Source organism: Aythya fuligula, chromosome 3, assembly GCF_009819795.1.
Source record: "Aythya fuligula isolate bAytFul2 chromosome 3, bAytFul2.pri, whole genome shotgun sequence".
Lineage (NCBI taxonomy): Eukaryota > Metazoa > Chordata > Aves > Anseriformes > Anatidae > Aythya > Aythya fuligula.
In genome coordinates this window covers 104,095,026-104,111,756 of record NC_045561.1, presented here as the reverse complement: position 1 = coordinate 104,111,756, position 16,731 = coordinate 104,095,026, and the positions used below count along the sequence as shown (strand labels likewise).

The 16,731-nt window shown below is 34.9% G+C and overlaps 1 protein-coding gene across 2 annotated transcripts in view; it reads left to right on the top strand.

The window, feature by feature from the left end:
- Positions 1-16,731, top strand: part of ROCK2 (Rho associated coiled-coil containing protein kinase 2) — a 101,498-nt gene that overhangs the window by 83,582 nt on the left and 1,185 nt on the right. The window contains exons 19-32 of one of the 2 annotated variants that reach the window (XM_032184216.1): positions 345-529; positions 1,762-1,831; positions 3,161-3,264; positions 3,419-3,605; positions 3,933-4,026; positions 4,143-4,237; positions 4,698-4,877; positions 5,113-5,281; positions 8,359-8,429; positions 9,366-9,454; positions 10,025-10,103; positions 10,316-10,577; positions 11,227-11,440; positions 15,503-15,612. In XM_032184216.1, the coding sequence (XP_032040107.1) occupies positions 345-529; positions 1,762-1,831; positions 3,161-3,264; positions 3,419-3,605; positions 3,933-4,026; positions 4,143-4,237; positions 4,698-4,877; positions 5,113-5,281; positions 8,359-8,429; positions 9,366-9,454; positions 10,025-10,103; positions 10,316-10,577; positions 11,227-11,440; positions 15,503-15,599 (1,896 nt within the window). In that variant the 3' untranslated portion in view covers positions 15,600-15,612. The remainder of the gene's footprint in view (positions 1-344; positions 530-1,761; positions 1,832-3,160; positions 3,265-3,418; positions 3,606-3,932; positions 4,027-4,142; positions 4,238-4,697; positions 4,878-5,112; positions 5,282-8,358; positions 8,430-9,365; positions 9,455-10,024; positions 10,104-10,315; positions 10,578-11,226; positions 11,441-15,502; positions 15,613-16,731) is intronic. The other variant, XM_032184217.1, reaches the window with a different exon arrangement.

The following is a 16,731-nucleotide window of genomic DNA, read 5'->3' as shown; positions in this document are numbered from 1 at the left end:
TTTCCCTGTTATATCTGTATTAAGGGATGTATATGAAAGTAAATGGCAGCAATTTTTACTTCTCCTTTGTATTTGGATTTAAATTTGCTTTCTGTATTTTCACTTCTCTGAAGTATTTTGGCATTATTGATCTTAAAAAGTTTTTCTTCTGGAATGTAAAATGCTAAGAGATGGACATGGAAAAACTAGCTTATTTATTCTATACTAATAACTTTATTCAAGAAATAGATTTGTCTATCAAAAGATGTGTGCAAGTTGTAAAAAGATGTAGAAAGAGTTAATAAGAAACACTGTTACTTCCTTGTGTAGATTTTTAAAACTTACCTTTCTGTTTATGTTTTTAGGTAAAAAACCTGACATTAAAAATAGAGCAAGAAACACAAAAGCGTTGTCTCACTCAAAATGACCTCAAGATGCAAACACAACAGGTCAATACCTTAAAAATGTCAGAGAAGCAGCTAAAACAGGAGAATAACCATCTTCAGGAAATCAAATTAAGTCTGGAAAAACAAAATAATGAACTTCGCAAGTAAGCAGAGTTGCTCAGTCTATTTTTTATTTTTTTAAAGTAACGCTGATTTGTAATTTTCTTTTTGCAAAAGCTGAGAGCCACATTAATTTTAAAGATTTTTACACAGAATATGCTATTCCATAATGCAAAATTTAATTGTTGTTTAATATAATTTACAGCGACTCTAGCCTTACTGATTGAGCAATGTATGGATGGATTTACAGTAGAAAGTGTTTGCTTCCCTGAAGACCTAAAATCAGAAACAAAAAGAGTAAAAGAAAAGAAAAACCTTAAACACAAGAGTGTGAGGAGTTGAGAAACATTTATTTAGGAGAACGCTTAGGAACTTTTCTTCTAAACAGCTGAGTGCTTCAGTGAAGAGGAAAGATGCGGTCATTACTAGTCTAGGAGAGGTTATTAGAGTTGGACAGTAATGCTAATACAGAGCTGTGAAGTGTAACCATTGGAAATAACCTGTGCTAAGGGAGTTTAATCACACATTAGACCTTCAAATTGGAGTTGTGTTAAATCCTAGCAATTCTTCTTCAAGTTCTTACAAGCAATTATTGCAACTGAAAATAAATATTAAGGTTTTCTTACACAAAGAATGTACTTGTGACTGAAAAGACAAGTTTAATATGTATATCAGGTGTGTTTTATTCCTTGCTCTTTTAGACTTCTGATGATGTACCTTGTGCTTTGTCTTTTCTGTGAGTAAGATGAAGTTACTCACTTGGAAGACTAAGTATGATGATTTCTATAGCATAAAATAACAGTGGAAGTCTTTTCTACTACATTACTGTTCTTCGTTATGTGACTAAGTGACTTTGAGTTGTTTTACAAGATGAATTCAAGAAATGATGCCTGACAAAGAATAAAGGCATTCTCAGAGTCTGAGCTCTAGCAAACAAGAAACAAAACAGTCTGTCAGATCAGTGATGTTTTACATGGAAATAAGATTCTGTCAGTGGCTGTTTGTTTTATCAGTGTATCTTAGTGGTTCAACTGTCAGACTGTTGTAGTTAGTATGTGAGTGGTATTAAACTGGTGTCTCATTAGTGTAGCATTCTGAGTTGCACGGGTGAAAATGAGAGAAAGTCTGGTACCCAAAGGAGGTGTCAAGTTTAACTGCAGATCATACTTTGATCTAGACAGACTGAGGATGTTAAGAGTGTAAATGAACTCCTTTCTGTTTACTTGTTTGGAATATCTCCCTATCTTTTCTTTAAACGTAGTATATTCCTTTCTAGGGAACGTCAAGATGCAGATGGACAAATGAAAGAGCTTCAAGACCAACTTGAAGCTGAACAGTATTTCTCGGTATGTTTTATGTTTCTTTATTTATATACTAATATGTTTATTGGGTGTAATGTTAGCTTTTCTTCTTCCTCCTCAGTCATGAGGCATTTCACCGCTCAAATATTAGGCTAGTTCTTTTACTTCTGTCTGTCTTCAGTCTTGTCTGCAGCCCTGTTACCACTCTTTGCTCTTGATCACTGAGCAGTGTAAAAGAGGTTGTGTTAAGAAATCTAACAGCTTTGGAAGGGAGTCCCAAGCACAGTTTAGGGAGAAGTAGTCAAGCAGCTCTTTCCTTCTTTTCTACAATGTAAATGATTTTGTGCATGTTTCAAGCATTTTGCATTCAGCATCTGTTCTACATGTATGCTGCATGGGAGAAAAAAACTCTATTATCAGAATCATGTGGCATTATGAAACATTCATATAAGGCTTTGAAGGAAATTTCTGCATTGTAGTTACACTTGGCAAAGACCCGTTGAGAGTTTTTGCTTCAGTGTGATAGGTACAATAGAGTAAATAGGTATTGCTGGTAGAAATCATTGCTATCATATGAAGGTTAACTTATATTAATAGTGCACAGCCAGCCACAATGGAAAGGCCAGAGAGCTTGCTTGAGAATTAAAGGAAACTTATGCTTCTACTGTGGTCTTTATGTCAGTGAGTAAAAGGACTAACTGATCAAAAAGCCGTACATCTGAAAGGAGACAGAACGGGAAAGTTGAGGTCAGTTGACTGCTGTGGATGGACCAGAGAGAGAATTTTGAGAGTTGTCTTTTAAGTCCTGCACTAAATCCACTTGCACTTTATCTGTTTTCAGTCATTCTTAGTGCACAGAGAACATAATTTTTCTTTCATTTCCTCTATATCTCTAGGTTTGTATCCCTTTCAGAAAAATCTAAATTTCAAATACTTTCCTAATCTATTTTTCTCTTACTCCTTTATGTCTTTTATCTTTTGGGCTGTCATGTTGCTTTCATACATTTTTATGGTTAGAGTCCAAGCTCTACCTAATCTACCTCTGACAGAGATTTAAATTAGTAGAGAAAATAAAATTCATATTGTGAGTCCTATGCACAGTATGCTTGCAAACATATAAAATGTATCTCATAGATCCATCCACAAACAACACAAGTTTAATACAAAACAAAACAAAAAACCTTAAATGAAGACATATTTGGAAATGATGAAGACTTTTAGTTAAATTTAGAGAAAGCATTGCACTGTTGTACTTGAACTGAGTGTGTGATTATAGAGCTGTACACTACATCATCTTGTATCATCACATCATTTTTGTGTACCTTCAAGCTAGAATATGCAAGTCACGTTCTTTTTTCCTACTTTAAATTCTAGACTCTGTATAAGACACAAGTTCGAGAACTTAAAGAAGAATGTGAAGAAAAGACCAAACTTTGTAAAGAAATACAGCAAAAGATACAAGAGTTACAGGATGAGAGGTAGATTTTACTACTGCTATTAATGCATAGAGCAGGATGGCTTTTTACTGCTTTTGTTTACATATGTTTTTTTGTTTTTTTTTTTTGTTTGTTTGTTTGTTTTTTAAGTAACTTTCTATTTTTTGAGTTAATAGTATGTACCAATAATTTGCAGGGATTCCTTGGCAGCTCAGCTAGAGATTACTTTGACAAAAGCAGATTCAGAACAACTTGCACGTTCCATTGCTGAAGAACAGTATTCTGATTTGGAAAAAGAGAAGATTATGAAAGAACTGGAGATTAAGGAGATGATGGCTCGGCATAAACAGGAACTTACTGAGAAAGATGCCACCATAGCCTCTGTGAGTAATACGCATCCTAATTTTGGTAAAGGTTTATGTGGGCGATAGTTTCATTTGCAGTTGGATTTATCCAACACTGTTTAGCATACTTAAAGGTAAAAATGATATTTAAAAATATTTCTTTATTATGACTTAACTAAAAACAAAATCTCATACCCTGTTTCCTCCATGAATCTCTTGGATCACTGTTTTCTGTGCTCCTACCTCTCTATAGTTAGTCCTCTTACATTGCCTGTTTTTCGCTCTCAGGCATTTCCTTCCGTAGTGTAATGCTTTCATATGTCAAATGTTTTTAGTTACATAGTCACATATACTTTTTGTTTGCAGTTGGAGGAAGCAAATAGAACACTAACTAGTGATGTGGCTAATCTGGCTAATGAGAAAGAAGAACTGAACAATAAACTGAAGGAAGTACAAGAACGTATGTATTCTTTGAACCAAATGCAGTTAAATAAAAACAGTATCATTTTTAATAGTACTGTTTCTTTTGTAATGAACTTTAATTGTTTTCTTTTTTTTTTAATTACATTGCTACAGAAATTACAAAGCTAAAAGAAGAAGAAGCAAATATAGGAAATATTAAAGCACAATATGAGAAACAGTTATTGAATGAAAGAACATTGAAAACCCAGGTAAGCAAATGTATATAAATGAATGAAGAGCTAGTGTTCATGAAACAATTTTTAGTAGAAAACTTACTTAGTCTACTAAGTAGACTTACTGTGTGGTGAAACTTCAACTGCATGTTTCATCATAGAGGAATTCCTAATCGTCCTATTCTAATTCCTCGTGGATGCAGTCCACCAGCATAAATCTAGACTTCAGTCAAATTCATATGGTTTTCTTTTTCATTTATATTCCTCTGTAATTTCTATAAAATGTGAAATTTCTGATGTCAATCTCAGTTGCTTTTTAGAGTTATTGTCATTTTAATCAAAAGATGTATTTTGGGGCTAGCTAACAGAAACTGAAGAGAACTATTAGGTTACTAGTGCCTGGTCATGGTTAGGAGAGAATGCTCTTCTTCACAGTATAGCAGTATGTACTTATTGATGTTTGTTTTTTTTTCTTCTTCTTTTTCTTCATGGGAAGGCTGTGAATAAATTGGCTGAGATCATGAATCGGAAGGGTCCAGTCAAACGTGGAGCTGACACTGATGTACGGCGGAAGGAAAAGGAAAATAGGAAACTGCATATGGAACTGAAATCTGAACGGGAGAAGTTAACGCAAATGATGATCAAATATCAGAAAGAAATCAATGAAATGCAGGCAGTAAGATTCTCTTTGCAAATATAAACATTGATAGCATTTGCTGTAATATGTGTTGAATTGATTTGTGTTTTTAAGGTAGCGTATAAAGTGTCTATTCCTGAATTCGCATGTCTGAAAGAAACATGCAGAATATATTATTGAGACTGACTGCAAAGTCTCCATAAGTATCTACTCAAGTTTTCTCTGAGTAACTGAATATAGTAACAATAGGAAATCTTTTCATCTATCTTTACAGCAAATAGCAGAAGAGAGTCAGATACGCATTGAACTCCAGATGACTCTGGACAGCAAAGATAGCGACATTGAACAGCTTCGTTCACAGCTACAGTCATTGCACATTGGTCTAGATAACAGTAGCATAGGCAGTGGACCTGGAGATACTGAGACAGATGATGGATTCCCTGGTATGTTATTTTTATTAATATTTCTGTGTTAATTGTTTGTATATCTGTGTTTTACCAGAAATATTGAAATACTCCTCTGATGTTTCTGGGGCTTTTTATCTTTGTGTTTCTGTCATCTTATCAATGCTTTGATAGTGTTCACTATCCACATACTAACTACATCTATCTGTAATCATGTAATCAAACTTCATTCTTAAATTTATTTGAAAAAAAAATCTTGAAAAAAATGTATTGTCTCACATTGGAACTAATTTTTTTTTTCATCTGTATGACAGTAGTTAATTTGCAATCATTTTGTTATGTGATGAAATGTAAAACTAATACTCTCTTCTTAGGGATTTTGTTTTGACTTCTTTTCTACCTTTTTCCTCCTTTATTCTTTATGTTTAGTCCATATCACTCAATCCCACACTGTGGAATCCATGTCTTTTACCTACCAGCACTCTTCCACCTCTGTCAGTATTGCCACTAAGCCTTCCAGTTCTCGCATGCTTCTTGATTCTGATTCTGATTCTGACTCAGAGGAAGAACCTTTGTCTTGTTCCCACAGCCCTACAGAAGTTGATAGTACAGGTGACATTCCTGAGAACTGCTTGGTGTTGTTTTTATTGTGTTCTTTTCTCAATTTCAAACTAACACTATTAATACATTATATATTTAAACAAACCAAAAAAAAAAAAAATTGGCAGCAAACATTGTAATTAAAGGCATGATACATTTTGCATGAAGAAATAATTCACCTGTTTCATCTAAATGTTTTCAGATGGTTGCTGCCATTTATAAAACACCATTTTTATTAAAGCATTGAATAAATTCTTATTCCTTATTGTCTTGTTCAGATGGGTAGCCTCTATGCAGTATCTTATGTGTTATATAAGTTATATGACCTTAAGGTACTGGATACCAAAACGTCAAATTATTTGTGTTTCAGTGAAATGTCAAGATATCTCTTCTCACAATCTGAATGTGTTCATTACTTGTTCATAGAAATTCAGTCTTCTGAGTGTACCTTTCATTTTTCTTTTTGCCTTAGTTTGAATCTTAAATTTGATTCTTGTATGATAAAGCAAGAAAAAATTACTTCTATTTGTTTTTCTAGATGCATAAAGAATATAATTAAAGAGCTCTGGTAAAGCAGAGCTTTGTGTTATTAATTATATACTCATTCTACTTGACTACATGAACACTGTCTTGAATAAAAGTTGTACTTAGTGTTAATGTCAGAAGCGGAGCTTTTTAATTGCGTTCAATTTTCTGTATTTTACTTGAGGCTTTTCTAAGAATACCTTTCAATCAAAGGCTTTTTTTTTTTTATTTTTTTTAATACAGACATTACTTCTTCAGACTAGAGTAAACCATATGGCATTTCCTATATTTTCTTCATTCTCTTTTTTTTTTGTGTGTGTGTGTGTGTGTGAGGCTTCTGGTGAAAGAATTACTGAGTACTTACATATTTTTTTCTTGTTAGCTGCTCTTGTGTTATGTGCATGGTTTTATTTTGTTCTAAAGTAAAAATCATACCTAAGCTAGGACTGTTCACTAAGATATTTGCAGCAGATTTGAGGTTTGATTTTTTTTTCCTCCTAGTTCTTACAAACACGTGCTGTGAAAATTTGGGAACATTTTGGCTTTTCTCTGGTCTGTTAATATAGAATGAATGCCAGAAATGACAAAATATAATAAGGAACTCATTTTTTTCACTTTCATACTATAGTTAGAGAGATTACAGAGAAAGATTAGAAAAAAAAAATCTCAACATTAAGAAATCCATAATGCTTCCTGCATGTGGGTTTTGCATCAGCATTATGCTTGCTACTGCTTATATCAGGTGTAGTTGAGAGGAATAATTTGAAGTGACGTGTGAAGTAAAATATGTGTTAGAGAACTGCTTCACATACTTGGCATTAAACTGTGTCATCAGCAGCTATTGTTAAAGGGAAATGAAATTTGAAGACAGAATATTTCTCAATAACCACTCTTCAAGTCTCTCTAGATGTAACAAAAAATCAATGAATAATATTTATTACACTATACTAAATATGGGCATGGGATTGCAAATGCCATCTGATGAGAAAGAAAATAACATTTGCACTTTGGGGGCATTTCTGTGCTCCTTTCATGGATTTGTGTTTGTTTATACTAAAGGCTTTGTAATTTTAGCCTTGGTGTCTGTAGCAGGAGAGGTTAACTGCTAGGGTGGGAAACCAATCATGTTTACAACTGAGTTTTTCTTAATAAATCATAGGAGAAAAAAAATCTTGTATTAAGTGGAACTATAAGAATAGTGTCAAAGTCTATGAGATATTTACTACGTGTTACCAAGCACAAGGAAAGTCTGATCCTGTTGAGCTTTTAGTTTTTTTTTAGTTGCTGCTGAAATGTGTATGTCAAAAAACAGTTGAGCTATTAATACTGTTGATAAAACTCATTTGACTAATGCAATGGTGAAATATAAAATATCACAAGTGTGTGAAAGCATAGTTGAATTTAGGCAAGGCCTAGGGTTTGCCCAAAAATTACTTATTTTGGATTAGAAAGTGTAGGAGATGTAGGCAGAACTAGAAAAATAGAAAAAATGTATAGAGCAAAAAAATATGAGTAAGAATATAAAACTTCTGAAATTTTACCGGGAACACAGAGGATATATGTTAACTGATGGTAGTTTGCATTATTTTGTCTTTTGTGCAGAACTGGATGTCATGTGTTCTGTACTAATATGTTGTTCTAAGTGGAAAAGGTAGACCTTAAAGTCTTTAAAAAAAAAAAGCCAGCAGCAAAAACTTAAGGGAATGTGTGTGCTATAAGCAAGTTTGCTCTTCCCCCCTTCGTCCTCTTACCTACTAGTTTTTTGTAATCCTGTTGTTTGTTATTGCTGTATTCAGGAATACACAATTTAATTTATTCCCAAAGATTTACTGTGATAAACCTTTCAAGACATTATATTTTTAATTAGTTCATGAGAACGTTTACTCTGTTGCTTTATTATTGATCTTCAATAACTATTTTTAAGTGAACAGTAATCTCAAAAATATTGTTTTGTGAATAATTATGTTCTTTAATATTTCTCTTCTTTTCAGAATCACGATTAGAAGGCTGGTTATCACTACCTGTTCGAAATAACACTAAAAAATTTGGATGGGTTAAAAAGGTAAATATATGTATATTTATATATATATATATATGATATTTTTTCATGTGTAGTCTGGATTGTACACTCACCACAGATTTTCAGCACTTTCATTTATCTTTGATACATCTTCACTCATTACTTAAATGTGTATATATGTAAATATATATGTAATATGTTAGGTAATATAGCTGTGTCTGAAAGTAACAGGTTGGACATTTGTACAATCAGCGATAAGCATTCTGAATAGCATAATGTATCTGGAACTTAACATAGTCTGGGAGCAGATGCCCTTGAAAAATACTTTATTTAGGAGATAAAAGCTAGTGGCTGCACCTCTACTGTGTGCAGCCCTCACTTGGTAACTGCTTTTCAGTAGCCTCTTCAGTGGGTCTTTACCCAAAGAATAGCCTGCACAGTTTTATACTAATTCGCTTACTGCTCCATCGTGGTGTTCATTCTGGACAAAATTCTAGAAATTCGAGGTCTTTCAGATAACTAGCTGTTTTATGAAAATTGCTATTATTACTGATAAGTGATCTTTGTGAGCAGGATGCCTATTAGTTGTGAACTGCACATGTAAAACAGGCATTATAAGATGATAACTATTAGTCCAAGTGAAAAGTAAGTCTGTAAAATAGAAAGGAAAAGCTTTTATGTTACTCTCCCCCCAACTTCTATTTTTGTCTCCTCATATATACTAAATCTGTTTAAATACCAATTAATCTGATAACATAAACTGATACATGAAGTAATAAAAATCTTATCTGTAATCCAGTGAATTTATTGGCAAATCATGGACTCAGAATACAGTACTACTACTGTCCTTTTAGTTACCATTTAACAAAACAATAGGTAGAGAAATATTGCTTTGACATCTGTGATAATTGATGTGATATCTTTGATGTGATGAGTTGGAGTAAAATGTGTATTGTATGCTTTTCTGCCCCTGAACAGTATGTAATTGTAAGCAGTAAGAAGATCCTGTTCTATGACAGCGAACAAGATAAGGAACAATCTAATCCCTATATGGTATTAGATATAGAGTAAGTATGCTGTAAAATTGCTTCCTCTGATTTGCAGGTGGACTTTGTTAGAAAGGTTTTGACAAAAGGCCTTTTAGAAAGACCTTCTTAGACCACAATGTCAAATGGGACATACTTTTGCAATAAGCTCTGTTGACATGTGTTAACCCACACAGACCACTGAACTGACCTCACTGAACTGCTTCCACTAGCTGAGCTAGGCTTACCTCACACACTGTAGCAAGAAACGTTAAGAAATCTGTAGCTGAGGGACTGTAATTTTCAGTGTTTGTACATTTTCACTTATGCGCTTATAAGCAGGTGGTGCAGTTAATTTATTTCCTTAACAAATACAGATTGTGGCTGTTCAGAGGTTGGAGCGTGGGCAGCGGATTGTATTAGAAAGCTACCAGCAATCACTAAAGTCACATGAAGTCAGTTTTTCAGTGTTGTAATTTTTTTTTGTAAGTATAGCTGGATACTTGTGACTTGTTTTTATTTAGGGTTTGGAAATTCATGTGCAGGATTCAAAGATTGGCCTATCATTTTGGTAACATTAATTTTTGTATTTATTGAAATAATTTCCTATAGCAAACTATTCCACGTCCGGCCAGTCACTCAGACTGATGTGTACAGAGCAGATGCCAAGGAAATTCCAAGGATATTCCAGGTACTTAATAATAAATAAATATCTCTAATGTAACACACATGGTATATCACATTGTCAAAAATATTTTCATAACTTTATCAAATGAAGTAATTACTACAAAATTGTTGAAAAGATCCATTCTGGTGTAATTCCTCAATCTTTCTAATTAGATAATTACTCTGAATATATGTTTGTCATATAGGAGTACTGAGGTTATTTTGCCTTGATTCTAGATTCTATATGCTAATGAAGGAGAGAGCAAAAAGGAACAGGAATTTCCTGTGGAGCCTATGGGAGAGAAGTCAAATTACATTTGTCACAAAGGACATGAGTTCATACCTACTCTTTATCACTTTCCAACCAATTGTGAAGCTTGTATGAAGCCGTTGTGGCATATGTTTAAACCTCCTCCTGCTCTAGAATGTCGTCGTTGCCATATCAAGTGTCACAAAGACCACATGGATAAAAAAGAAGAGATTATAGCACCTTGCAAAGGTAATTAGCAAGTATTTGATTGTGTGTACAGTCAAGGAATGACAAAACATTCTAATGTTAGTAGTGGTGTGACACCAACTAAACTTGAACAGGTAGGTTTTTCTTTTATGGGTACGTAGCTGTCAAGCTTCCTAAAGGTATCTACAAGAGGATTGTCTCCCTGCTGTGAGTGAATGGCTTTTAGCTAATTAGGTACATGCGTGCTGTGTTGTCAGCTTCATGCAGCAAAGCATAGTAGCTGTAAGACTGCTCACACTGCTGTGTGTTGTGCAGCATTGCTATGTGACATGATAATGTTAGTGGGAGTTAGGAAATGGATGATATTCAGTGAAGTCGCTCCTTGTGACTTAGGTTGTGGTTTCTGGTGATCAGGCATGCCTTTGTGTTACCTTTTCTTGTTTTTTAACATATGAATATGTGTCTTCCGTAGTACTAAACTGTTATCCAGTAAACAAACATAAGGAGGCAATCTCAGCAGCAAGGAAACTTTAAGTTTGGCAAAATCTGCCTCACTTTGCTTTTGATTTCTCTGCAGATTTCTCTTTGTGTTGATTCTGAGAGTATGGTAATCTGACCACTAATTTTTGATGTGGGTAGATGTTTAGAAAAACAACAATATTAATTTTTATTTGAAAAACTATTATTACAGTGTATTATGATATTTCAACGGCAAAGAATCTACTACTGTTAGCTAATTCTACGGAAGAACAGCAAAAATGGGTGAGCCGACTGGTGAAAAAAATACCCAAGAAGCCTCCAGCACCAGACCCCTTTGCTCGATCTTCTCCCAGAACTTCCATGAAGGTACAGCCAAACCAGTCCATCAGACGACCAAGTCGACAGCTTCCTCCAAACAAACCAAGGTGACACAAGAGCTGCTATTTACTTTATTTTAAACATTCTGCAATTACAGTGATACTTGTCAATATGGTCAACTGACCACTAGTGTTGTTGACTACTGATGTTTGATATAATATGTCATATTCTATAAACCTAATTTAAGTTATAAGACCCATTATGATAGTTAACCTAATGCATTGATAATGTATCTTACTGTTCCCCTGAACTGGCAGCTGGTAGGGAAAGTGGGGTTTAACTAGGCAAGGAGTCAGTGAGAGGGTTGTGAAGATATTAAGGAAAAAAAAAAAAAAGGTTTAGTGACTTTCAACATGGCCACTACTGTACATGATTTGAGGTTGAATAATGATTAGGTATTTGTGGTTCTAATGAACCTAGGAGAGAACTTGGTGCCTTTAAAAAGCAATCCAGAAGGTCTTCCACATACCTAACGACTGCATGTCTTTTCTTTCATACTGGGTGGTTTTGAGGAATGTGTTGAATTCCTGCCCCATTCTGAGGTTAGAACTGTGACTGAGAATTTGTGTGTTCAAGTGTGATTCATCTGACCAAATGTATGTCTAACTCTGCTTACAGTTGGTATGTAGGAAGAGTTAGTTTTAGAATTGAATTCACAACATCCTAATGAAGAAAGGGAGCATAAAGCACTCTTGGACATCCACAGCAAAAAATTAGTTCAGATGGATCTCACTTTTGCATCTCTGCCCATGCAGGTTCCACAGTGTGGTGCCATTTTCTGCAGCAGGAGGCATCTGTGTGAGCATCACTCATGCTTTTGGAAAGAGCTGGTAGATGGGAAGTGGTGGTCACCATTTGGACAAGTAGTTGGAGCACTTGCCAACGGGAGGGAGAATTGGTTTCAATTCCTTATTTAGCCTAGAAGTACTCATGCTTATGTCTCATGTTTCCTAAAAGAGTAGTCTTATCATCAAGTTCCTCTAATTTGGGAAAGAAATATGCACATAAACCCCAGTAATCTTCTATTGGATCAGTTTTAAAGAGCAAAATCCTATGTTGCAGCCATAGAAGTGATAACATTCTACAGATTACAGTTAAGTGATTGCATAGTACAGAATTTCTGGATTTTTCCAGTTTGCATTTTTCTATCACCTCGAGTACTGCACAGTTAGTTAAGAAGGAAGGAACAGTTAAGGTGATAAATATTTAATACTTAATAATACTTAAACATAATAGTTCCTAGTTGTTGACAGCCTGTGAAAGGTTTGGTCTGTCTGACATGCTTTGTTGCAGTGTTCCAGCAGCAATGGACAATCCAACAAAGGTTTAAAATTGTTCCTTCAAGAAGCAATTTGGGAGTGGCTTGTTAGTGCTGGTTTCCTTATCCCTCTGACCAGACTGCCACCAGTGTCTAAGATGGCTGGTTGAAAATTGGGTTGGAAGAGTCACCAGATTTACAGTGGGGAATGTAGTGCAAGAATGCTCAGTGTTGTGATGTTGTTTCAATCACAAAACAGCCTTATGGTAGGAAGAGTTAGATAGTAATAAAAAAAAATAATATATATATATATATATTTAATATGTGGAAATACATAGTGAAAGGACTCAAAATAACTTCACTTCCCTCCTAATTTCCGTACAAACTAATTTTTGATGATTTATTTTCCATACTTTAAAAGAAAGTCTGACCTAATAATTTGAATTTTAAATTATTAGATTTTTTGATTATAGCCGTGGAGGTGAAAAATTCAATTCCACATTTTAGAGATTAATTATTGAAGGAATTCTTTGTGCAAAATCAATGAAAATATTAACTACTGGATTGAAGCAAGGCAACATTATTCATGACAAGCTGGGGGACAAGTAAAATGCTTTTCTTCTGCATTTTTACATTCTAATTCATCAGCATTATTCTGTTTCTTCTTGGTGACATATAAAGGGTATATTTTATAGTCTGATTCTTTTTCCACAGCTGTGCTTGAGTTCTCAAAAAGAAATTTTTCTTGTTGTAGCACCCTTCTTTCAATCTTCATGATGTTTATTTACAGAATGCTTTCAGAACTGTATCTAGCTTGCCCTTCTTTCTATTGTGGTTCTCCTCCACTCCAAATCAGTCTTTAATGATTTTTCCCTAACAGTGTTTTTTTCTATCTTTATATTTAGTAATGGTGGGAAAAAAAGGAGAATGAATATTTTTGCATATAAGCAGTTTTATGCTTGCAGTTAAACTTTCCAAGTTTACTTGGAAACTTTTTTTTTTTTAACTTTTCAAATGTACCTGTCACCTCAGGAGTTACAGATGGGAAAGAACTACAGATGTAGTTCTGTGAGGTCATCTCATCTTAATGCAGGTTTGTCAAAGTTCTGTGGAAATCTGTATGGATGTAAACACTTTAAATTAGAAACCACACACTTAAAAATCTCTGTTACTGCTATAGCCAGTTAATATCTCACCAGTGCTTCCGTGATGTTTTTGTGCAAGCACTTACAGTGTGGAATAGTTAATTCTCTGTTACAAACTTCACTGAGAATGAAGATCCAGTTGCCAGATAAATGTGGGAGCTCAGTGGCTGGGGACAAGCTGGAGATGAGCCAGCAGCATGTCCTGGCAGCGAGGTAGGCTCTGGGACTGCACTAAAGGAGTTCAGCTGGCAGATTAAGGGAGGAGATATCACTCATTATTCTATGGCGAGACACTGCGTCCAGTTTAGAACCCCCAAATTCAAGAAAGACTTTGACCAACTGGTGAAAATCAAGCAGAGGCCACCAGGCCTCTTCCCTATGAGCACAGTCAGCAGGGAGAAGGGCTGGAGAGGCTGGGCAGGCTCCATCCTTGGAGGCTTTCAAGAACCGATGGCTGTACCTCACAGCTGGCCCTGCTTTGAGCAGAAGGTCAGCCGAGAGACCTCCTGAAGAGCATTGGAAGCCACATGGTCCTATAAATGCCATCTGTCCTAGGAACTTTGTCATACAGACTGTATAATTTCTGCATTCAACTAGATTGTGCTAAAAGGATCGTTCCAAAATAGAAAAATCAACTCTAATATAATGCCTAATGACTTCTGTGTTTTATGAAGATGATAACCACAATTCATATAATAGATTAATATTGAGCCTTTTTAGGGATATATCATTTAAGCGTAAAAACTTCTAAGAGCTGAAATCCCAATAAAAACCGAAACATGCTTTGTTTAAAGCAAGCAATTAACTATAATAAACATTGTAATATGTTTTAGTTAAAATATCCTGAAGGCTTTCTTTAGAATAAAGTTTCCATCTCTGCCACATATGGTTGGCATATAACCCTGATTTCAAATCCACTGAGCTCAGAGGAGAAATGACTAGACTGGATTTCATTTCTTGTAAGTTGAGAAGTTAGTACTTGAGATGTTTGTCTAAAATCCTTCTATAATAGCAGAAAGATGAATGCCTTTAGACAATGATTCATCCCATCCCAAAATGAATGCCTAAAATAGGTGAAATGACTCATTTGCTGAAAAAGCCTGCCTCTCTCTCCTCCATTCTGTGGTGACCATAGAAGGAGCATCAGCAGTGATGCATAGAGAACACAGTGATACATCCTCTTTTTTTGGCATTGCCCAACGTGAAATAATGAGCTGCAGGACAGCTGTGAAGTATAATCTCACTGTATTTGTTTGTGAATTCAGATGACGCTGTTCTGTTTGATGTTCTGTTCAACAACCAAATTACTGAGTTTTGCTGGAAAAATTTAGTCTTGCATTGTTGTCTGGAAAGGGGCGGCAGCTGAGCATAAAACTGCACCTGGGTCAACAACAGCTGCAGCAAAACAGCAGCTAATTTTATGAAATGTAAATGTTGGTCTTTCCTACTGAAAATTTGGGGAAAAAATCAATCTGGGAAATCTTTGGTAGAATTTAATGATTTGTGAGATAAATTTCCTTTGAATACAGCATTCGTGGCGTACATGAACGGTAACTGAATCTTCGTATTCCATGGTACACAAAGGAAGGAGCACACCTATTTTAAGACAGTCTTATATAGAAAGGTTTAGTGATAACAAATGGAATTTTGAAGTCTCTTCTGTAAGAAGCGTGACACACATTAAATATCAAACCCTCCTGTTGCAGATTACTTGATCTGGCATTTAAAGACTGGGATTGGTCATTTGATGATGTTGATGATATTGATGGTGATGATGATGATGACGATGTTTTTGATTTCTGAAGAAGTATAAGGGGTAAATCTAAATAGTGAGGAATGGATTTGTTTGCCTTTAAATACAGCATGCTATGTTGGATTTTGTTTCTCAAAGTAGAGAAAACACAAGATCTCATTTTAATATTTTTTACAGCAAAAATGAGATTCTGTTGATGGTGACAAATTTTAGAGGACTTATTTTCATTAAAATGATGGTTTTGCCTTTTCAATGTTCTTATTTTTCTAATTTTAGATCTTTGTTCAAAATTCATGTCTGCCTGCCCCCAAAACAAAATACCTGTTGTTGTCAGAGTAGCTGTTCATCCGTAGTGCTAATACTAGTAGTATTAGTAATCTTAGAAGTGCTAACCTCTGCAAATAATTTCTGAAGCCTAAGTGGGAGGTTTTAAAAGTTGAATATTTACCTGAATTAGAGTCAGTATTTACAAATGCTTTTCTTTTCTTAAACTTTTAAGATGAACTCACTTGTCCATGGCTAGCAGACATGAAATCCCAGGAGTTCTGCATTTTGCTTTTTCTACCTGTGTTGTGAAGTGAATTTGACTTGGCTTCTCTTTGCAGTGCTGTGCTTTTTGGGTACCTAACAATGCATTTGAAAACTATGTAAACAAGCAGGCTTTGCAGCTTCTGTGACACGGTTTCCTTGAGTGCTTTAGAAAAGATACAGCTGTTCTGTTGGTCTAATTTGCCCTGTGGCTTACTCAAATATGCAACGTGAATGTACTGGAAAGAGTTAATGAAATTATTTCATAGTTCTCAATGTTTAGTCGTTTTACATGTTGCGTTTACACTGCAGAAAAACCTAAATATTAAAATGTGACCTCTTAAGAATTTTTCTAAATAGTCCGTAGGTGTGTCTCAGCTTTATAAAAGAATGGGCAATGACAGCACCGCAAGGGCTGTGCCTCAGCTATGGACTCAGTTGAGATACCAGCTCATTACGTTAATTAAATATAATGCATCTTTATGTATAAAAAACCTTTAAATTACTGATCTTTCATAACTCACTATTAAATTATGCTATTGTACTTGACCCTCGTATATTACAAGGGGGGTTAATTGATTTGGAATTGTAATGCGTAAGGATGCACTATACTTGAGTAACGTGATGCTGTTGAATGCAGAGGAATGACTTCTC